This window comes from Larus michahellis, chromosome 4 (assembly GCF_964199755.1).
Source record: "Larus michahellis chromosome 4, bLarMic1.1, whole genome shotgun sequence".
Classification (NCBI taxonomy): Eukaryota; Metazoa; Chordata; class Aves; order Charadriiformes; family Laridae; genus Larus; species Larus michahellis.
Genome location: NC_133899.1, coordinates 39,445,892 through 39,470,488, shown reverse-complemented (window position 1 = coordinate 39,470,488; position 24,597 = coordinate 39,445,892). Strand labels below are relative to the sequence as shown.

The window sequence follows — 24,597 nt, the reverse complement described above, 5'->3', positions numbered from 1 at the left end:
CTCTAGCAGGGGAGTTGGACTAGATGATCTCTAGAGGTCCCTTCCAACTCTGAAGATTCCGTGATTCCGTGAACATCAGGAAACACTTTTACTGTGAGGGTGATGGACACTGGTACAGGGTGTCCAGAGAGGTTGTAGAGTCTCCATCCTTGGAGGTATTCAGAAGCCATCTGGGCATGTTCTGGCTCTAGGCGGCCCTGCTTGACCAGGGGATTGGACAAATTGACCTCCAGGGGACCTTTCCAGCCTCAACCATTCTGTGATTCTATGAATATCAGACATCACCTTTTAACTTCATGTATCTCCTGAGACTTCTGTGATCCCAGGAGACTCCTATTTCTTAAGAGGAGCTGATCCAACTTTTTTTCTGATTATTTAAATTCAGCAAATGGCCAGTAAATTCAGAAATAGCTGTCCTCAGAACTGAAGATTGGTGTAGACTGACAGGTTGTCTAGAATGCGGTACAGTACTTCATATTCTGTGCTATAAGATGCAGGTCAGTAGGCATTTTGTTTATATGTGTGTATAAAAAAAAATGCTTTGAGAAAAAGAATGACTTGAAGTTGCAAAGTAATCAGAAACCATTTAACTTACACCAAGGTTCTTCAGTTACTACCACATGTTATTCTGACATTCATAACACATTCTTTCCTAAACCAACCTACTGGTTTCAAGAACAATTTGTTGATTATTTATTTATTTATTTATTTATTTTCTGTTTAACACACTGAATCCATTTTTATTTCTGGTGTTTCTGCTTTGAGAGCAGAGTTCTTCCTGAAATGAAGGAGTAATAAGAAATGCTGGGGGTTTTTTATGCTTGTTTGTCAGGGTGTGGAGAAGTGGTAGTCTTTCCCTCTCTGTCTTTAATAAAAAGGATTACAGTTTTTGATTCTAGTCTTATTTTTTTTTATATAGGGATGGAGAAAAAGATTAAAAGGATGATTAGCATGATCAGGGTCTAGCGCCTGGAAAAAATTTGTATGGTAGGAGTTGGAGCTCAATGTGTTTAGATTAAGCGGTACTTAATTACTTTATAAAAGTATCTTCCTGCATAATGTTAAAGGACATTCAACTGAAAACAGCGTATGAAGAAAGAAGAGTTAGGAATTGAAGACAGAAATATTAGAAACGAGGCAGACAATTTTAATAATAAATCTCATCAATCTTTGAGCAAATAACTGAGAAAAGTAGTGTGTTTTTCATCTTGCGGTGTCATTTAAATCCCAACCGAATGCCTTCCTAGATGATAAATTAAATGAAACTTAAGTTAATGGGCTCAAGGCAGATGTAAAAGAGGGAAATATAATGAGGTCAGTCTAGATTTAAGTGTTCCTTTCAGGTTTAAGCTTTATAAATTAAAAATTTCTGGAATATGTATGAGTTAAATTTCTTTCTGTGGCTGTGCTTTTATAAAGCAGGTTCTTCAATGGGGCTCTGTTATCTAATTTAATCTTTAATAGAAGAACCACGTTATACCCATGTTCACTACACTTTTAACTGAAAAACAGTATTTGGCATCATTAATTGCTTGACCTATTTTTTTTTCTTATCCTTATTTTTATTGGAGGAATAGTCCTGACCATTAAATGGAAACTGTGATAGTCTTACAAAGGCATAATCAAACTCAACTGCGTTTAGAGTCTTGCAAATGTAGTCTGGCATTGCAGGGAAATAAGCTGACTTAAATTACTGCACTTGGTTTCACTTCTGTAGTTGGGGAAAAATAATTTATGAATTCAAATTTGCACTTGAAAAACTAGTTATGTAGTCGTTTCAGGATGCTATTTAACTAATAGTATTGTCACCATGTAAAGTTAGGGAAATCAGTGTACTTATTTAGCATAGCTGCAGAAACCCAAAAGCAAAAATAAATACAGTTTTTATTAGAGCTGAGGTTAAAACAGATAGAGGAAGAAATAAATGCAATGAATGTTCTAGCTCGATACATTACAAATTTTATTTCACTTATGAGAAATTGATAAGCCTGGTTACTTTTATAAATAAGTATAGAAACGGATATGCAAACTTATTATCATTCCTTAAAACCTAATTAAATTAAAATTATATTAAAGACCCTTTATGTATTTAACCTAAGTGGTTTAGGTCTGAGATGAACAAAATCGACATACAATAAATACATCAATAAATATGCCAGATCTAAGTGATGATTAAATTGGGTGTCAGTATTTTGGTTATGCTAATAAAACAAATATGTTGTATATCATTTAGATGTTAATGTAGGCATGAGATTATAAAATATATTCTTAAATTCTGGAGTTAAAATGAAGTGACATCCTTGTATGGATTCTTTTGCCTAGAGATCCCCACTCTCTGGATTTCTGCATGCACCTCCTCATGAACCGTGGAAGTCAGTGAAATGCAGATTTAGGGAAAGCTTAGACGTTTGTCCCAGCATTTCTTGTTGTGCACCAAATGGCTCCTTTCAGATGATGTTAGTACTATTTTCCCTGTTTTCCATCCTTGGGCACTGCCACCAGATGCCGTGGAGGGAGATTGCAGGTGTCTATCTGATTGACTAAGAAGACATTCTTCCAAATGCTGTGATTGCAGAAAACTATGGCTACTCTTGTTGATGTCTGTACATCAACCTTTATTCACCGCTGTCTGATTAGTTCCAAACTAATTTTCGCAGTTACTTATTTCCTTAATATATCAGTCTCCCTTTGAAAGCTTTTGCTTTTTTTCTAGTTGATTTTATAATTTAAGAAGAGGCGGGGTGATTTTCACCCTGTCTTATACCTAACATTGATTTTAAGGTCTGTCCTCATTGTATCTTTGAGCTTCTGTAATCTCAATTATTTCTGTGTCTTTCTAGTCCTAAATGAAGACTTCTGTCATATCAATGCATTTACTAAAATGCTTGACTCTGTTTCTGCTTGCAGCATTCTTTCAAGAGAATTCCGTTGCTGCACAACATAAAGTGCATTAAACTAGAGGTGAATTTTCTGTTTTCCAATTCATGGAATAAGCCTTCTAAATTTTGCAAATCTTGATGCCTGAGTTTAACTTGTAGGCATTAGGATAGTTCAAAAACATGCTAATACCCTTAAATTCCATTAAATACACTTGTCTGAATAAGACAGGAAAAGCTTTTTCCTCCAGAGGGAGAGTCTGTGGAGGATCCATGTGTAGAAAAATATATTACTCTCTAAATAAATAAATTTATATTAAGTAACTTTAAGTCACTCGAGTTCAGTGAAACTGGAATGAGGAGACCCATACATTTTCGTATGTGGAACAGTACATTTCTGAGTGCAAACTTCAATGCAGGCAGGTGTGTAAGCAGTCTAGAAATTTACATTTCAATGTCTCCCGAGGTCCATGAGGAGGCACATCCAGAGAATGTGTTCTCACACATGATTATCCAGAGTTGTGTGGATCTGTGGAGGAGACTATTTGGAAACTTTATTTAATGGTAAGTAACCCTGTTTGCATTGCGTACAAAGTGATGACATACATAAAAGTGAATTCAGCTCTGTTATGTTCTGATCTGCAGTGGTGTCAGAGCATCTACAGTGTGTAGATAGTTCTTTCAGTTATTTTGGGGATGTTTTTTTGGACAAGCGCAAGTCAAAATCCCAGAACAGCATGCATGGGTATTTTGATCCCAGAAGCATTCAGGTTACAAAATTGGTAGGTGTCCTTATTCTTGGCTGTACTGTTGTAGTAACAATGGAGGATCAAGGCCAGAGACAGGCTATGGAGATAACAAGAGGGTGGTTTCCGTGGCTTTTGAATATTTTGTCACACTTGGATTGGTAAACTGCAATGCTTTTTCTTTTTTTCATTTGGGGGAGCAGGGGCAGAGAGAATGCAGTTACAAATATACACGGCTATAAACTGAGACAGCTGTTGAGAGAATAAGTAATGATTCTCTTTGAAATCAGATAAGCTAAAAATTGTACATTTGCATGCACAAACTGGTTGACACTTGTGTAATGAAAACTTCTTGTTCTATTGCTTTGAAGTAAGCAAAGTCTACTAAATAATTTCTCAGGTGTTCTCTGCAAACTCTATTTTCTCAGTAAAATTCCTCTACTATATAACACTTAGGTGCATAATGGATATTTTCTTAATCTGGTCTAGGCTGACTTTTTTTAAAAAATAAAATATCAGCTTATTGTTGATTTTTTGAAATGCAATCTGAGAAAATACTGTTCATCTCAAACACTTTACAAAAAGAAGCAAACCCACATATATAAAGTGTTAAATAGGAAGTACGGGCTTTAAACTCTTACCAAGTTTGGAATGATTTGTAAAGTGAGTGTAGTGCTTTAGTAGTAGAATAATGGACTTTATTTTCTCATGAGATAGATACATTTAGAGAAGTAAACAAATGGAGTGTTCAGCTAGTTGTTAGATGTGTGCATACAATGAATGCTATGTCATAGATTGCATCTTGCAAGCTCTGTCATGTGTGTAAATCTGAAATTTTAAATTTCCTTTTTGTTTAATTTAAAAAATTTAGTAATATTTCATTCCCATATTATCTTTGTTTAACTTTTGAATTGATGCTTGTAAATACAGGCTAATTAATTATTTTCTTATATGTTAAAGCTAAGTACTAGTAAATGCCGAGTTACCTAGATAAATATTCTAGTACATCCTGCTTTATTCTTAAAGAGTATAGATATATACACACATTTTCATTTGTGTTCCATGTTAGTTGGCAAGGGATGAAGTTTAAATTGCCTTCTGCTATTTTAGTATCTCTCACTGGATGAATGAAATATTTCTTTTTAATTCATGTACATTAACAGCAGAAGTGAAATTTGTTGGCTGGTCTGTTTTTACCTCTCATTTTGTAAAGTTGAAAAATCCACACGTATGCATCTATGAAACTGAAAGTACAAATAAATTATATAAACTATAATTAACTATTTTTCTTAAAAGTTCATGCTATATTATAGGAGATTTGAATATCTCCAAGTAATTGCTGTTAAAAGAAAATAATTTTACAGCCAAGTTTGTAGTTTATCCAGGTTGTTGCACATTCACACTTAAAAGTCAATGTAAAAATTTGAATGTTTTTTCAGTTCATTTCTGCCTCATGCTTTAAACTGATGCAATTTGTTAATTTTACAGGAGGTGCTGCATGTTGCAGGAGTGGAAATGCAGTTAACAGCTGCTGTTTCATTTTTGACTGTTCTGCAAGAGGAGTCGGTGTCCATTCATACCTACTCCCACTCCTTCCTACACATCATTCTCCAGAACCTGGAACACAGAGATGCAGGTCAGGGCTGTGCAATTATGCTGATGATTGATTACTTCTGTATGTTTATGTTTGTTTCCATAGTGACTGTACAATAGAGTGTAAAGCAGTGAGTGCAATCAGTGTGACTTTGTTTCTAGATTTGCGTGAATGAAAATATTTTTGCATGCTGACCACTTACATACTGATATTTAAATATAATTATGATTGAAGCAAACAAAAACACTTTGTCTGAAGGACTAAATCCTGAAGTTGTTACTGAGTCCGAGCTTCTACTGAAGTACTGGAATTTTGTGACTGACAAAATGGAGGGAGGATGGCTGACATTTCTTCTGTGAAGATTAGTTTTTCTAACTACTTTGACGCTATTTTTAGTATACAAAGGAAAAAAAAAAAGGCTGCTTTTAAAACCAGAAAGTTTCAGTGGGCAGAAGAAAAGAATATGCTTCTAAATGAGAGAAATCCTGTTTTCAAAACAAACAGGTTAATTATTATTTTTTTACTGGAATTGAAGAGATAGAAGAAATGGGGACAGAATTTGCTTCTCACCTATCCTACTTCTTAGTTTGAAGTCTTGAATGTTCATTTAGTGGCTTTTAGATATATCACTCCTTGAAGAGATGCATGTAAAAAGTGAGAACTAATTTTGTGAAACTGATGTGTGTTTTCCTATACTCATATGTACAACATAACATATAACCCATTTCTTTCTAACAGGTGTCAGCAATGCATGGCTAGAAACTCTTCTTGCTGTAATAGAAGCTTTACCAAAAGAGACTATCAGACACGAGGTAATGATATTCTCACACTTATGCTAACAACAGATTAATAATATTTTGTAAGATTGTAGTTCCCTGAAAGTCTCATTCACTTTAGTAAGATTTGTGGCAGTTCTATGCCTGTGAAAACAGTAATGCTGGTTGAACATGTAAGAGAGGAATGTACTAAAAGGCGAGACAAGAAGGTCACCTTAAAAATTTTTGTGTTCTTCAGCAAATAAAGACTCTTTACTGTAACACTTCCACTGCACTTAATATTCTTAGTAACATGTTTTCACATATCCTGGTTTGGTTTATGGGGTAGTATCTGTGTCTTTATGAAGAAACTAGATTGTGTTTGCTACTGGATTAAAATTCTGGTTTTCACTAAATGGGACTGAACGCTAGGGATCCGTTTCATTGTGTATTTCAGTTGTTCTTCATGTACCAAAAACCTAATGCCTTGCAAATACTCTTAATTTTACTCTGTGGAGCTCAAGAAAGAGTAAGGAAATCTGTAATGAAGTCATAATGTCACTCCCCTTTACTCAGCTAATATATTTGGTTTTGTTTTAAGTATTCATATTTATATTTCATTGTTAAGTTTAAAAGCTTTGGAAAAGGCATAATCTACTGTGTCTGTAATTTAAAACAATATGGAGATTTAAACATATGATTGTTTTTGTAGTATAAAAATGCTCATTAAAATTAGTGGGCAATTGAAATCCAGCACTGTTCACAAAATAAACTTCCAAGGGGTGAAAAGTTAGGTTGAAAAAAAAAAAAGGGGATAAATTATTCTATTCACCTCTAAAATCTAATTGGAGTGTAATTTTAAAGATGCCACTTAAATAAAATGGAGTTTCTCCCCTGATTTGTATCTAGGAACACATTTGTAAGTTTACACAAAGATTTGCTTTGGGACAATCACAACTGATAAAGGAGTGTTGATTCAGCAGCTATACCGAAACCTGAATATGAAAAGAGGCCTTTCATGTTACTTGGAGGATCTTTCTGTCAGAAAGCTTGGAATATTCTAGTTGTTAAGCGTTTTTTGTTGGTTTGTTTTTTTTTTTTGGTAAGTAAAAATCAAAGTTCAGCCTAACACAGTGTCCTGTCTCTGGCAATGGCCACTTTATGGGAGAGACGGTGTCTAGGTCAGTAACTGGAGTTAGTATTACTAGGCATGGTGAGTTTGCTGCCATAGTTCAAAGACCAAATAAGTAATACACAGTTTTGTAGATAACTACTGATATGTTTCGTTATGCAGTGTTATAGTTAGAATCATACCTTACGTACTAATTCTAGTCTCCTTACAGTGGTAAGATTCTCTCAGCTCAAAATTTCACCTGGTAAGAGGAGGAGAAAAATGCTTTCAGAATATTGTTGGACTTTCCTGCCCTGTGTATTTTCCTTTCGTGGAGCTCTGTGAAAGAGACTGAGTGAGGAACTGTGTGAGGCTACAGGAGATACCTCTCTGTAAAGTTCCGCTTGGCCTGGCACCTGGATTTCTGTAATTCTTTCTGGGCAAAAAATAATATATCTAAACATGGTGCTCTGCAGGCCTGCCTTTGGTTGTTTCTGTCACTTTAGAGGTGATCCAACAAATGGCAGCAGAGCTCCAATAAAGATGCAGGTTTTCTGTGTCTGTATGGAAATGAAACCTCTTTCCTACAGATCCCCCAAGTATGCGTAATCAAGAGGGATCATTGCCTCAAAACTTTGCATCCAAAGAAGTGTTTCCTGCGAAAACTTATGAGGAGGAACCTTAGAGAGGCTTCCTTTTCGTTTCTCTGCATATTTATTTCTTTTGTGTGCAGGAACATATTTAACAACTGCCGTTAAAATTGCCAGCTAACAGCGACAAACATTCATATACAACTTAGTCTCAAAATAAAGACACAAGTAGACAGGTGTAAAACTGTGGCCATGATGTGAATCGTAAACTGATATTTGGACCAAGGTACGGGTTTAATATGCTGTAATTAGCACTGAATATTAAATGTGGGTTTCCAATAGACTCTTAATGTACATAGGCATCATTAGTGTTAGTACTGATTAATTCCATGAAAAGGGTGGATGACATTTGGGATATGTTTTCCTAGATTTTTATTTTTTTTTAAAGAGGAATACATTATTTACTGCTCACATTTATTCTATTCCTATTTCTTCTTTTTTCATGCAGATCCTGAATCCACTTGTTTCCAAAGCACAGCTTTCTCAAACACTTCAGTCTCGCTTAGTTAGTTGTAAAATCATGGGAAAATTAGCTAATAAATTTGAAGCTCATATGTAAGTAGACTGTACATATATTTTCATTCCACAGTATACACCAGTATTTCTTTGTTAGTGGGCAAAAACTATTACAAGAAAAGTAGACTTTATTGCACAAAGTAAATGCTTTCTTTTTACAGATCCCTTTATCTGGATGTTAATAATAATAAAAAAATGTTCATTATGTAACTGGCACACTCAGACTTGCTGATGTTTATAACTTCAGTTTGTATGGTCTTCCACAGGTTCGGAGGGGTACCATTTTCATGGCATTCTTCCCTATTGTTTTTCTTACTAGAAAATAACCCAAACAGTGGATTTCTCTGTAATTTACAGAGACAAAACACAACTTCAGCACCTTAGAGTTTCATGTCATAAAGAGAGGAATCCTGTTCCTAACTTTTTATTTGTCTAACCAAATTTAACGTGGAGATTTTTTTTTTCTATCCCTAATTATATGGAGATGTATCAGGAGACACTGTTGTTGCCTGATGATATCCAGCTCTTAGATTCAGTTTCTGTGGCTTTGAACCTTGGGTGCAGAACAGGGAAGCAATGGTGACAGGAAATCGGAATAACGTATCTGCCTGGAGCAGTTGGTATGGTGCATTCTTACCCAGTCTTATGATAGCAGGACCATTTCAACAAATGGGTTTCCTATCCAGGCAATTGGCAACATGTAACTTTTGCATTACAAAAGAAATCCACTGAGGGCTACTAAACGCACAGGAATCGTGCCTGGCTCAGGAGTCCGCTTTAATAATGATTTTAGTCTGCCCCAAAATGCAAGAATTCAGCATGAATTCAGCATGAAAATGTGAACAACAGAACCATATGACAAGACATTTAGGAATAAATTTCTTTAAATTATGTTTTTTTTTCTTCAATAAAAAACAACTAGGAGCAACCAAAAAGAAGCTATCTACACTTTAATTTGCTACGTAGACTACACTTGTTGGACATGCAAAAATTAATAAGCATGGTGAAATAGTTTATTTTGAGAATGTTACCAAAGCCTTTGTGTCCAAAGAAGAGCAGTGAAACTGGTGAAGGGTCTAGAGCACAAGTCCTGTGAGGAACAGCTGAGGGAACTGTGTTTGTTCAGCCTGGAGAAAAGGAGGTGAAGAGAGACCTTATTGCTCTTTACAGCTACCTGAAAGGAGGTTGTAGACAGGTGGGGGTTGTTCTATTCTCCTAGGTAACAAGGACAAGAGGAAATGTCCTCAACTTGCACCAGAGGAGGTTTAGATTGGATATTAGTTAAAATTTTTTCACCAAAAAGGTTCTCAAGCATTGGAACAAGCTGCCCAAGGAAGTGGTTGAGTCTCCATCCCTGGAGGTATTTAAAAGACGAGTAGACGTGGTGCTCAGGGACATGGTTTAGTGGTAACTTGGCAGTGCGAGGGTAATGATTGGACTCTGATCGTAAAGGTCTTTTCCTGCCTAAATGATTCTATGATTCTGTGAAATCTTTTTATCTTCAAAATTTGTAGAATTCTGGCAGAATCGCAATTGCTTTTATTTATTTGATGTTATATTCTCATGAACATGAAGAGAATTTCCAGATCACTTAGAGTCTTCTGAGAAATTCTAGTAGTGTTAGCCATAATAAGTTCAAATAATCATACCTTCTTTTGTTGGGTTTCTTTAATATGATTCCTTGATGTTCAGAAATAGGAAACCCCTCAGATAGTAGTGCCATTTCTGTCCAAAGCTACATGTTATGAAGGTGGCTGAGAATTTTCTGGGACATATCGATCCTCTGGTAGTGGGTTATGAGTGCAGTTCACTTTTACAAAGTATTTAAAAACTCCTGACCTTGGAATAGAACGTTAATTTTTCTACCTTCTGTTCCACGAGCTAGTTAAAAACCAGTCTTTTGTGGAAGTAGTCCCTACTTCAGAGTGTTCTAAAGACTGCCAAGACTTTGCACAGTTTTTGAAACTTGAGGCTACATTTTGCTGTAAGAAGTAAATTAATTTTCACTGGGATGAATGGAAGCTGTGCAAGCTGGCTTGAAAATTTGCTTGTCTGTGGCTTCGTATCATTTCTCTTGAGTTTCACAACAACATAAAGATTTGGATAGAGATATTTTATGAATACTCATGACAGCATCTTGGGCAGTGAAAGGAAACACAATGGCTGATTTTGCCAAGTTACAGTATGTGTTTTTACTTAAACAGAATTCAAAATAGTTATTTTGTATCTGCCATTGATTTAACATGAATACTTGGGTCTACTTGCACAAAGGCATTGCAGTGCTGAAGCTTTTAATCTGAAATTCTTTTTCTACTTCCCAAATATCTCTTTGGTGATACATGCATACCAATGATGAGATATTAGAGACAATTAATTGGGATTTGCACTTCTATTTATATAATTCTTTGTATTCTTACAGTGGCTGTTCAAAAATTGTACTGAAGATGGTTATTAAATGAGGACAGCATCTCTAAGCCTACTTTTTTTTTGTAGTTTTAAAAAAATTAGGTAAAATACGAGCAAATTGTAATTACTGTGAATAATCCTTTTCTGTTTTTTTATAGCACGTATTTGTCTGATGTACAGTATTCTTTCAGAATTGCAAATTTTCAGAAAAATCATTTGCCATATGTGATAAATAATTAAAAAAAAATGCCATTAGAAGTAATGTAAGGGTAAAATTTGAGTACTATGGAGTGGATTTTATATATCCTTGTTCTGCATATTAATAAAAAAATGTTCACATTTTTAGTATTAAAAGAGAGATTCTTCCATTGGTAAAATCACTGTGCCATGATGTGGAATATGAAGTTAGAACTTGTATGTGTCGGCAACTGGAACATATAGCTCAAGGAATAGGGTAAGTAAATTTGCATAACTGCTTCTAAACGCAAAATCTTTCTCTAGAATATTTAATGGTAGCCTAAAAACGCCTTTTAAGATTTCTAACAGCATACACAATGATGAATTTGGAGTGTACAGATGTGTTCTTAGGAACTGGCTGTTGACAGTTGGCTCTCTTCCATTTTCAGATTTTTATTTCTCTCTGGTAGTAAAATTGCTGAAGCATACAGACAACGGGTTTTTTTGTAAATAATGAGTTCATCTATAGCTTCTTGAATCTTCTCCGTTACTCACTGATGTCATTGGGCTTATTTAAAAATGGAAGAGGATTATGGCAAGTATTAGCAGTTTCTAATAACTACTGTGCAGTTTTTTTGTGAAAGGATGCTAAATGTGTTTTGTAAGCAAATTTCAGTTCAGTAGCAGCTTTTACTCTTAAGCTTGAAGACGTTCAATATTGCACATATAAGAATAGAAGCCTGGAACTTTTATTTTAATGAATAAAACTCACACAGGATTGGTCTCTGGGGAAACAAATATTTTAAAATTCCATGTCTGTCCACTTGTTATTGTGTCAGGAAGAAAAAAAAAGCGGTAACTTCTGTTACAGCTTGAAGAAAATATCATGTGAGGTTCCCTGCACTACGTTACACAGCAGGGATAGATTAGTTCTTAAGAGTCCCTCTGGCTTTTAAAATTGTGAATTTATGAGAAAATTCAAGGATGAGGCTGAAACTGAAATGTAATTCAAAAGATACGGTAAATGTGCACTTCAGTTTGTTAGTAGTGATGTTTGTGGAAAAGACGCTTTCCTGTGGCTGTGGAATGATTTTTATTTTTTTTTTTTTTTTTTTAAGTGGAGAATTATTTTGTGGTTTAGATTCTGAGTTAGTTTGTTTAAAAAACAAACAAACAAACAAACAAAACCAACCAAAACCAAACAAAACACCAGAAATTCCTGAAGCAATGGTATTTACCTCTCAGCCATGGAATACTGGAAAAGTATATGTTCAGGCAGTGTTTTAGCTTACTCAGATATAGGGAATGAATATTCACAGCAAGAACTAAGCATTACTGCCATGTACTTAATTTAACTTTGCTTTGTTAAGGTCATACAGGATAGTAATTTCTAGATTCCTGGACAAACTTGTCTTTATTGCATACGAAATAATTTTATATGTGTGCTTTTGGCACCTCTTTTGCAAAGTCCTTGTCCTTCCAAAGTTCAAAGGATGCAAATAATGTGAAAACACAATATTACTCATCTCAGTAAAGTTACTCATTTGTTTTTGTACTTACTTTCTTTTGTAACAAAATGTAGGCTAGCACGGTAAATCGTTTTAACATTTTCCATATTGAATGGCTTTGACTGTAAAAGAACTTGTGATTACAGAAAAGAAAGGTAGTATTTGTTAATATTGTTGATATTTGTAAAACTGGAAATTTAAAACACGTTTTACTAAATTGAATTACTGAATAATTTGAGCTTGCATTTATTTTTACTGTGTGCGTGTATCTCATGTATCTTAGTGTATCTTAAAATTTAATTCTCTTTAATGGAAGATTAAAGATGAGTGAAAGAGGGGACTCTGTTTATCTTCAGGGCGTGACTAGTTGGGTTTTTTTTAATACAACTACCGAGTTTTGAAGGAAGGGACAGTTCTAACTGTCATACTAGTTTGAGGATTTTTGATGTCACCAAAATGGAAATCCACAGAAACATATTTGCAAAGCATTTTTTTCCCCCCGCCATGATTTTTGGTCTCGATTTAGGTTGCTGTCCGGCCCTTTTCTCCCCTGACCCTTCCTAGGCCTTATGTTCTTGTCTATCATCTCAGTTGCTTTCCTCAGTCTTTTCTCATTTGTTATTGCTCAATCCCATGAGATTTTTTTCGTGTCTTATTTGAGATGCGGTCTGCATTGCCACGGATTCCTCTAACCTCCTCACTTCACCTCTGCTATAGTAAAGAGGTGAGAAGTAATCATATGAATTTGTCTTTGAAAATTATTTGTGACACAAAATACAGCAAAATTATTTTTTTTTTACATAGTGTAAGTATGTTATTCTGAGTAAAATAACTCATATCTAGGCTATGCGTATAGTTAAAGAATATCCCTTTCAGATATTACTGAAACATTTTTTTATGTTTTAAAAATGTACAGCTGCACAGATTTCCTTGCCTTCTGGCTCCGTCTGTTAAGAAATAGAAAATGTTTTTGGTGATAGCCTTTAGGAAGCACTCACTGTTCATGTTAATCTGTGTGAATTTGCTTTCAAAAGTTTTATTTTACATTTAAGATAGGTATATGTACATCCAGGTGTTAAAATAAGAATTAAATGTGTACATTTAGTTCTCGCTCCTCCTCAAAAGGCTGTTTAACTTCAATGTATACTAACCAGTGTGGAAGAAGAAGCAAAAAAGTTGTTTTCACTTGTAACAAGATGGCTGTATCTTATAAGTGACCGTTTTGGAAAGGAAATAAAATTTTCTTCATTCTGTTTAGTGCCTTTGAAATGAACTAAATTGCATTTATTATACCTGGGAGCTGAAAGTCTTAAAACAAGGTAGGTGTTATGCAGTGTCAAATGACAGTGTTACTGACAGTTTACCCAGCCTTAGAATAGTGGTTTAATAGGGCCAAATACATAGTTATCAATTAATGGTCCATTCTGTATATTTTTCTTTAATTCTTTCCTCCCCAACTTTTATTTTTAGCATTAATATATCCATGTGCAGTGTTCTCTCTGTGAGGTTTTTGCCTAGTCCCTTCCCAACAATTTAGATGCTTTAATCTTTAGTCTCATAAAAAATGGTGAACTGTTGGTATTTTCGGTATGTAAATTAATGCAGTCTTTCATGTTGAGGATGAATAGGTAGTAGGAAAAATAATAAATAATAATAAAATAATAAATAGAAATAAGTACATTTTTAGGTAAATATTGAAGGCATAATATGGCAACAGCCCCAATGCTTATTTTTACTATTTAGTGATGTTACCACTCAATGATATCATGTCATTTTCTCATCATTTTATATGAATGATTGATCCTCCGGAATAACACTGTTAAGCTACATCTTGATTTGCTGGTAACAATAATAAACTCTATAAGGTTTGGAAATCGCTGCTGATGATTATAAACATTTAGAAGTGTTATTGTTCATAACAGATTACCAAAGGGAAAGCTGTAACTTGTTTAGTCTGACTGGAAGGGATATTTGGGGCATTTTTATTTCAGTAAAAATCTGTCAGCCTGGATGTTGTGATTAGTTTTGTATTAAAAATCGCGATGGAAATGAGAGTCGAAACTCTTCATTCGCAGTTGCTCAAAGTGTAAAACCTGGTTTTGATTTTGTCATCTTGATTAATGCTCACATAGTGTAATTTTATCAGTGTTTCCCTGCAGTTTTATGTTTTGAGCAGTATAAATGTTGAGGGCCAGATCCTTGGCTATTAGAAACTGCTGAGGTCCCATTCTTGAGACGTGGTGCTTAGAACAGCTTTCACTAACTGACGAGCAGACCAAGAGCTTGTACATGTGAACAGAACAAAGTGGGCTTTTTAACTCAAATGCAGACAAACACTAGACATCTTGATTACTATAAATAAATAATAATTTAAAAAAAAATGAAAAAAAAAGTGGAAATACTGTGTTTGTCTTCCCAGTTCTCGTTGATAGTAGGGCTGTAATCTTGTAAAACAATCAAGAATCAGTTGTATGCTGGGACATGGGAAATGGTGCTGGATGATATCTTTTATATAAGCTATGCTTTTGCTCCAAGACGCGAATCTCATTTCGTTTTATTTATGCCAGTTGCCTTACTGCGCGTATGTTTCTGTGTCAAGAGTATTTCACTGCTCCTTAGTCACCTCTCTGATTAAACTCTGATTTCTAAGTCAGTCCCCAATACAGCAATCCACTGCCAATGTGTAGATTCAAGTTCTCAGGGCTGTCACACAGGCAGACAGGGCTAGTAATTACCAAGGCAAAAAGAGACAAGCGGAACCCCTTCTTCGTTACTTTAAAACAAGCCTAAAAGCTACTACTTGGACTAGTTGGGAAACTGTGTTTTCCATGAGCAGTAGTTGCTTACCCTCTGCAAAGGAGGCTTATCTTTGAAGCGTAAGATTTACAGACACTTCATTCCAACATGACTCATGTTTAATAATTTTGGGCTTTGGGCCATTGCATTGAGCGTTTTCTGCATCTTTGATCAGAAGAGTTTTCTTAGTGAGACAGTGAAGTAGCTGGACTCCTTTGAGTTTTTTCTTCAGACTGTATTTTCTCTGATTTATTTCGACCTAATTTGAATGCTTTTCTAGTGATGAAGTTTCGTATTTTAAACTTGGCTGACAAAGTCCTGAGATCGACTGGAGGTTTTACTTAATTTTCATTTCCTTACTACTTTGTCAAATTTTCTATCTTGACTACACAAAAAATATCTAAATGGGTATTTCAAGAATTCTGTTTTGCTGTGGCAGTACTGTTTCGTTATATGTTTTCTCTTGACTGCTTGCCTCGCTTTGCAGGACAGAACTAACAAAAACTGTGGTGCTTCCTGAGTTAGTCGAACTGGCAAGAGATGAGGGCAGCAGTGTACGCCTTGCGGCTTTCGAGACGTTAGTGAATCTGCTTGATATGTTTGATGCAGGTAAGAATTTAATTTGGGCTTACTAGTCCACTTCTTAATGCTTTAATGCACCTTATTTATAAATGTATGTAAATGTTTTTTGTTCTGGCTGCATTTTTCAGACCTTTCTGATTTTTTGTTTATTGTTTTATCCTTTATGTATTTCATGTCTTGCAGTGTTTTACACACAGTAGGTTTTAAGGAAAGTGAACCAGTTGTCCACAAAATCAGTTATCTTATTCGAAGCTTCTAATGTGATGTGACTAAATGGAATGGGTAAAATAACTGTATAAATGATAGGAATATTGGGTTGTTAGTATTTACTTAATGCTATCAATGCACAGAAAACAAAATGTTAGCTCAACAGATGCGATTGCATGTGCTTTTTTTTCTATTAACTAGTTTTTGCCTCTTAACTGAAGTAAAGCTAGTGCTGCCTACAGACTGCAGCCTGCCTTCTGAGCTAATACGGTATTCGTGTATGTATCAGTAAACCTTGCTGGTTTTAACATCTAGTTATATATATCCAATACATTTGTAAATGTTGGAACAGAAAAAATTTCTTCATGTCCTATGAACTGCAGTGTGCACAATTGATCAGGTTTGGAGGTACTAAGCATCAGCAATTACTACTTAAATCCATTTAAACTTGTGGGTAGATGGCCCTGAAAGCTTTCCTCTTTGCAATGAGAAAGTGTGTCTATTTTATAAAGCTTTTCCACATTTAAAGCAGAAAATGTAAATGCTTGTATTTTTCTCAGCACTCTGTATCTTTCCTCTGATCAACATACATATTTCATGCTTCTCCGGGTGTAGGGGTGAGTGTGTGTGTCTTCATCTGAGGAAGGAGAAATTCTCTGTTGTACCCGGTTCTTTTGGCATAGAGGCGGTGGGTTGCCTACGCGCGTGGCGCTCGGGTTCTCATCACAAGTTCAGTTCAACATTGATTGGGGCAAACTTTCAGGAGAGCGACTGTGAGTGCTCCAGTGTAGGGGAACATTCTGGGTAACCGCTGTGCCTTGGCCTCCAATCGGCTGCTCTCTCTAAATTTTTTCAGGGGGATGTAGAAGACAGTAACAGCCAGCTTTTCTGGCTCTATCACTTCTGCTCTCTGCTGGGTTTTCTTTCTTTACGACTGGAAATGTACAAAGCAGCAAAGTACATGATAGTGTGTATGAAAAAAATATTTTACATCATTGATCACTGTTCATTATTTGCCACTTTGCTCTTTATACTGTCTTTTTCCAAACTCTTTGGTTGTTTATCTTCATTAGCAACTCTGGATTTTGCACCACATTTTACTGACTTTACTACTCCTTCCTGATACATAACTGAGGAGCAAATATTTACTGTACAGGAACTTAGTGATGAATTACTAAAATACATGATTGCAAATAAGCCATATGGAGGAGTACATAAAAAAAGATAGTTTTGGGGAGAATACCGTAAATGGACATTTTAGCAGTTAGTGCTTATATCAGTAAGTATGATAGTAGGTTATTTTTCAAATTATTGAGCCTTTGCATTGATGCTATCAAGTTTATACTTCTCTCTGCACCTCCCAATATTCACTCTTCTCCCCCCCTCCCCCCCCCCCCCCCCTCCAGCCCCAATTGCTGTAACTACTACTTTTAGCTATTGAGAAAAGCTTAGAGAAAGCAATCCGGGATTATTTACAGGTTTGTAAGGAATGTGTTTCTAGACGTTTGGTTTGTATAGTTTCTTGGTTTCCTGGCTGAACTAGAAAATGAACATTTCAAAGGTACATGACCCACAATTATATGCTAGGGTTTCTTTCTCACAATATCAAAATATTTCTTCAGGTCAACCTAAATATTTTGTTCAAGCATAATTATTTGCTGGATTTTGGTATTGATCTATCATTAAAAAATCATAATCCCTTTAAAACTTGGAACATTTTAAAATACAATGGTTTTATTTAAAACAAGTTAAAACATAAATTTATTTGAACATTTACTCCTTTATTTTATAAGGAGACAGAGCGCTTGGGCTTGTCTTTTAATTTCTAAATGATTTCATTGCTTTCCTCTGCCATTAATTATTTTTTTCTCTGTGAATTTACCAAAAGATTTTCAACCTGTTCTTCTCAATAGGTTGAAAAAATTCACTTCCAGCATATCCAGATTTTTCTTTTTACTGTCATGGTCATGTTTGGTCTTGATCTCTCTGTATTCCTACTATTGTAGGAAATCTTATTGCAGGAGTACTGCAGTAGTCTTTCTATCCCTGTATTCTTGGTGAATTGGAGAAGTTAGTGTCTATTCATTTATTTTTTGTCTCGTCCTTTAATGGGGGATTCATTTTCCCTAAAAACAAACAAACAGGTAAGGTGTTAAAATTTAGGGCCTGTATTATGACAGTATGTTTGTAATTTTGTATACCTCTTGTTTTCTACCTCCAGTGACAGCTTGCCAAAAATACTCCCGAGCATGTTAAATTATATTTTTCATAACTTATTATGGAAGTCCATTCTCTGTGCTCTTTTTTAGATGTTGACAAATGGCTAACTTTAAAAATTTCTCTTGTTTTTCAGATGATAGGAGTCAAACTGTGCTCCCCTTAGTGAAATCATTCTGTGAAAAATCCTTCAAAGCAGATGAATCTATCCTAGTTTCTTTATCATTCCATTTAGGGAAGCTGTGTAATGGATTATATGGTATGATTTAATGTTCTTTTAAAAAAAAATCTTAAAAACGAGGGAAGACTGGAGAATTGGAAAACATCCAGATTTTGAACGTATCAAATGAAATGATAGTTAGGAAAGGAAATAGGGAAGTAAAAGTCTGAAATCATCTATTGCATATATATTAGATTTTGTGGATTTCCTCTTTGGGTGTCCTCTGTTTATTGGGGTTTTTATGTTTGGGCAGGTACAGAATTTTTTGTTTAGGCAGGGTCAGAAATGGAAGCATGGTGGTTTGTGTTTATTGGTTTGACTGATTTGATTCCTTCTTGGATATTCTGGAGCTTGTGAGTTGGCTGGCTAACTTTTCAAAACTGGAAACCTTTGAAAACACAGTACGATGTTAACTGTGTATGTTCACCTCTGTGCTTGATGCCCTTTTTGAGGCACAGTACGGAGTGTGGCCCATAAGGAACTTGAGGGGAGAAAGGAGACCTAATGGTGTGTGGATTCCCAGCTGCAGCTGCGGCCAGATCTTTTCCATAATTTTTGTGGTTTTCACTCAAGCACAGCAGATCTTTCCTTTGTCATTCTGCCCACCATATACCTGCTACACAGAGCTTACCTGGGGAGGCACAGCACAGAATCATGGTTTTACATTATAGAGAATTTCTTCCTAGACTCTTAAACCCTTTGGTCTTTCTTACAGATTTTTAAAATAATCCTTTATGAGTATGTTAGAGACCATCAAAGTGACTGTTGCTTCACTACAGATAACTCGAAAGGGCTGTTCCACAGTGACAAACTGTTATTTACAGAAACATAGAGCCAGGACAGTCCATCCTGTTTTTATCACGTCTTCCCAGTCATCGGTTCTCTAGGTTGAATGACTTTAATTGCTTATTTCTCTTCACCCCTGAACTCTGTCTGGCAAGTTCATATTTTTCCTGAAGTGTTACGCCTTAGGAGAGCTGAACAAAGTGAAAGGGTTACTTCATGTGTCTTGCAAGCTATATTGCTGTTTACATTTTCCAGTACGAAAAACTGCGTTTTTTTGGGGGTTTTTTTGCAACAGTTTGCAATAGTTTGACATTATTTGTTCAAGTGCAGCCTATGAAGCCTTTTTTTTTTTTTTTTTTTAATTTTTTAATAAATCTCACAGCTAGTTAGTCTTTCTCTTTCCTGGCTGCGTGCAGGTGATGTGAATCTAGCTAAACATGGTACTTTACCTCTGTCCTAATGGAATAATAGTCTAAAGTTTTAAGAACATGTGTCCAGTTCATGAAGAAAATTTTAAACTCCATCTTCTGTAGCATAAGCGTTCTCCCTCCTAGGTTGATGTTATCAGAATATTTAATAAGAAAAGTCTCTAATACAGCATTCAAAAAACCCAATGAAAATACTGAATAGTACCAGAACTATTCTTCATATATTCGCCTGTCTTGTCAGTGAGCCATGGATAACTTTCTCTTAACCACTTTTCCAAGCAGTTTTGCAGCACCTTTGTAGTTTTTCACCTTCTTTCCTGATCCCTTATTTTGCTTGTGAAAAGCATGACCTTTACTGCAGGTTTTGTATTCACAGGTCCTGTTATCCAGTACTAGAAGGAAGTGGAATCAGTTTGACAAGTTTTGCTTTTGCCATGTTGGCTGCTACTCATTTTCTTGTTTTCTTTTCAGTATTTACAAGTAGATTTTTTTATTTTTGTTACAAGTTTTTCAAAGACATGAAAGTAATCTGACTGATCTATTATTATATATCTTGTCCTTCCCCTTTGCAACTATTAAATATCGGTACCACTTCAGCTCTTCTCCATTCTGATATCTCACTTATTTAAGGTTTCCACACCTAGTACTTCACATACTTCTGAATACTAGAACAAAGCACATCTGACCCTGCACGTTTTGAAAATGTCTCATCTTTAAGTATTCACTGACCTGATCCTTCTCTGCTTAGTGCTTGAATCTTTGTCACGCTTATTAGTTGTGCTGAGCCTGATGATGTTAGTGGAATTTGAGAAAGAAAAGAAAAGCATTAAGCATTTTGACCTTCTCGATATGAATCACTGACAGCTTTCCTCTCTCTTTTGAGTAGAAAACTGAGCCTGTCCTTTATTGTTCTCTTACTACTAATGTACTTATGAAATGACTTGTAATTTTTGAAGTCATCTTGCTAGTTGCGTTCCAGTGTGTTATGAGTTTTCTAAATTTATTCTTATGCCTCTTTATCATCTGTGGTAACATGGCCTAATTTTTTGACTTTCGTCAGGCATGCATTCTTCATGTGACTGAGTTTCATAAAGGTCTGAAAATTTAATCAGGAAGAAGTCAGTGTTAGTGGAACAAACAAATGTATTCACAACCCTACAGTTAAAGTCCTGAGTATTTCAAGAATTATGTAAACAGAAATTAAGATGCATTCTGTTATAGTGTTATAGTTACCTGTCATTTTTCTGTAAACACTTGCGTAATATGTACTGATGATACTCTGCTAGACTCAAGGTGGGGGGAGGAGGGATAAAAATTGACGCATTTGATGGATTTGTAAATGAGACTTTTTTGGGGGACAGTATAAATAGCATTTGTAATGAGGAAAGTAAACTTTTTTTTTTCTTTTTGAGGCATTTTCACTCCTGAACAGCACTTACGGTTTTTAGAATTCTATAAGAAGCTTTCCACGCTGGGTTTACAACAGGAAAATGGTCACAATGATAATCAGCTACAACTTCAAACTCTGGAACAGGAAAAGAAGTATATTTCAGTGAGGAAGAACTGTGCTTACAATTTTCCAGTAAGTAACATTCATTTAAGGTTAAATAATTTGTGTCGTGCCTGTGGTTCACTAAATGGGACTGCATGAGTGATAGAGAAGTTATTCCCAAACTGTACATTCTTAACTAGATCCAGGCTGTCTCCTGGAAAGTTCAAGTTAATAGCTTAAAGTAGAAGTTGTCCAAAAGCGTTACAAGGAAAGATTCCTCTTTTTGGAGCCTAAGAAAATTACTGGCAAGTTTTGGCTGAGAGCGCTGCTCTAAGAGGTTACTGGCCTCATTCTTTCCTACACATTTCCTCCAAACCCTTATCACAAAGGCTTTGAGAAAATGGCTGTGAAACAGAGTCCCCAGTTTCAAACCAGTCAAAGCTAGGGTTTCGCATTTGCTGTGTTTCCTGGCATTTCAGGGAGCTGAAGATTGATTCTGAATGGTTAGATTCATGTTTTAGTCATGTTCCTGCCTGAATACGGAGAGTCTTTTCAAGTTTATGTGAGGTCTTTATACTTACCACTCATGTTTCTGTAAATCTACTTCATATTTTGATGTTATGCATTTATATTTAAAGAAAATATGTTTGTACCAAGAGCCAGTAGACAGTTATTTTTATTCTACTTTTTAAAGACAAGCACACTGTATGTAGGTAGACATCTGTTGGTTTTTTTGACCAAAACCAAGGTATGTATACATACATTTATATTGAAATTCAGATGCTTCCTTTGCTACTTGCTAAAATGTTCTTTGTTTTTGAAGTCTCCAGTTGCAACTTCCACTAGTGTATGGAAACATAAACAATATTTATAAAACTAAGGTTTTCTATCATGTGGTTTTAATCTATGTCTTCAGAAAAAAACCTGCAGCATGTCTGGAAGATATGTAAATCCAGTTTAGTTCTCAGTTCCAGAACTTGTATAGTACCTGTGTTTTGACACAGCCATCAAAAATGCCCCACTTCCTCTTTAAAATCACAACCTGTTATCTCCCAGGCGTCTTGCTGGTTGTGACTCAGTGTTTTGATCTGATAATCTCTGATAGTGCGGTCCTTTAGCTATACAATAAAAGACTTGTCTTTCCACAGGCCATGATTGTTTTTGTGGATCCAAAGAACTTCCATTTAGAACTATATTCTATATTCTTTTGCCTTTGTCATGACCCCGAAGTCCCCGTCAGATATACTATGGCCATGAGCTTCTATGAAGTAAGTCTATAATGGTTTGTTGTTAGTACTTGTGTGTTTTTATTTTATGTTGTTTTCTTCTTTAAACTCACATTTGTGACTGTTCAAAACAGCAAGATTTGAGAATACTTGTTGAAGTGGTTTAGTTTGTCAAAGGTGTTCAGTTCCTCCTCACCTCTCCATATCCACACATTAGTCCGTTGAAGTTGTGTGACTTCATGCGATAAGAGGCTACTGCTAGGTGAGATTTTAGGGAGCAAAAGCTAAGAGAAACTTGTAATGGTCCAGTACCACAAACATAAGCAATTGTAGTAATTACACTATTTGAAGGTTTTCAATGCTATTAGAAAATAACGAGACAAATGGGAGAAAGGAACTTGCCACCTCTGGTCCTGAAAACTCTCTCTAGAACTGTACAGTTTGCTACCATGCTGGTGTTCTATGGAGAACATTTATAAGGATCAAATCTAAGTTAAATGCTCAATTTAATATGAAACTACTTGGAAATTTATGCAAATGTAAAAGCAGATGTATTCTTATTATTCCATTCAGTTTACATAAGTTCCCCTGTATTATTTTCATAAAAGTTAAAGAATGTACCACTGCATAGATATTATTAGCTGTACGGGGTGAATTCCAGAAATGAAAATGCACTCCCTCCTGATTTTAGTGACCCAGGTCACTTTTAGGCAGGTCTTCAAGATTTTCATAGTGTTTTACTGAGAACCTTGTGTTTCAGTCCTTGAGCTGGCCTTTTATCCCATTGTGTTGCTAGGGAAATTGGTAAGTTAAGCAGCTTGCTGAAAACATTTAAATTACTAGTAGAGGCATAAATGGCTTTACTTCCACCATTATAAGAAAGAAAGATGGATTTCCAGTTCTTGTTACCTATCGATACCTTGTTTTAATGGATGATAATCCAAGGTAATTGCTGAAATTGTAAATGAGCATCTAATTCTACATAATATTTTGTGTTAGATATATAATACTTTTAAGTTACTGCCTGAATGTAAGCAAAGTCCTTCAGCTCATTCCAAAAAACCTGTAAAATTATACCTTGGTCTGAATGTACACTTAGTGCTGGTTGATTTAATTTTAACACCATAACTAGGCAACCACGTGACAGCCAAAAATGAGTAACTTATGGCATTCACTGCTAGGTGGATTTTTTTTTTTTAATTTAAATAAACACCCTGTAGCCATTTCCTTAAGGCTTCATCTTGATTGGAAGTAAGCTCTTGTTTTCATTTGGCTTATATAAAGAAAATCATTAAAAAGCACAATATAATAGTCTGTATGGTAAAAATCTCATTCCTCAAGTTTTTCTCATGTTTGCTATAAAACCTTTTTAGCAGTGTGGAGATGGACTGCTGGTGTTTCTTAGAAATTTATATCTGATTTATGAATCACAGTAAAAAACCCGAAGAAGTAAGGAGTGAAAACTTCAGATGCAAATGTTGGGAAAACTTAAAATCCAGCACAAGCTAAGCCAATTTTTATATTATCTTTTTCTAAATTATATAGCAGACTGACTGTTAACTCTCCTAAAGAGCATGAAGTACAACATTTGAATATTCCAGAAGGAATTTTTCTAGCCTTGCAGTGCAGTCTTAAAAATTTTTGGTAAATGTGAAATAGGGTTAATTCTAAAAGCATGTTTCGTGGTTAGGTAATAGACCCGTTTCTTAACTCATGTTCTTTATGTAAGCGTATTTTAATGTGATCAATGGAAGGTACACAATTTTAGATGGCTGATATTAAACAGTTGTTCTGCATCCCTTCTTCCTGCTTGCTGTAAAGTAAGCACATGTTTTATAGTTGTTGTAGTGCCATGGAACTAAAGAATGTTTCACCTTGCTGTCTTACTGTCATTTTTTAGGTTGCTAAGCTTTTAAATTCTGGTGTGTATACAATACATAAAGAACTGGTTACACTATTACAGGATGAGTCACTGGAGGTAATATACTTTTATTGATACTTTCTTTTGCTTATTCAATTGAGGCAGATTATCTTGATGTTTGATAACTCTGCAGTAAGATGGTACAGTAACTGTTTGAAGTGATCAAGAGCTTTTACTTCTGTTTCCCAGACACTGCATAAAGATACCAGCCTTTTGTGAATAAAAAGGAGGAAAACAGGAAGGTGTTTGAATTGAGTAAACCCCCACTGAATTTATGAGCTTTAAAAAATATTAATTCTAAATAGGTTTAACTGCTATATTGTTTATTACCTTACGATTTCCGTGGAAAGATTTGTGTTGGATACTATATTAAAATAATTGTT

General features: G+C 35.2%; 1 protein-coding gene across 2 annotated transcripts in view; it reads left to right on the top strand.

Moving 5' to 3' along the window:
• Window positions 1-24,597, top strand: part of PPP4R4 (protein phosphatase 4 regulatory subunit 4) — a 71,530-nt gene that overhangs the window by 30,355 nt on the left and 16,578 nt on the right. For both annotated transcript variants that reach the window (XM_074584124.1, XM_074584123.1), the window contains exons 4-12: window positions 5,111-5,258; window positions 5,955-6,028; window positions 8,181-8,287; window positions 11,001-11,108; window positions 15,623-15,744; window positions 18,278-18,400; window positions 20,988-21,157; window positions 22,216-22,335; window positions 24,194-24,271. In XM_074584124.1, coding sequence (XP_074440225.1) covers window positions 5,111-5,258; window positions 5,955-6,028; window positions 8,181-8,287; window positions 11,001-11,108; window positions 15,623-15,744; window positions 18,278-18,400; window positions 20,988-21,157; window positions 22,216-22,335; window positions 24,194-24,271 — 1,050 coding nt within the window. The remainder of the gene's footprint in view (window positions 1-5,110; window positions 5,259-5,954; window positions 6,029-8,180; window positions 8,288-11,000; window positions 11,109-15,622; window positions 15,745-18,277; window positions 18,401-20,987; window positions 21,158-22,215; window positions 22,336-24,193; window positions 24,272-24,597) is intronic.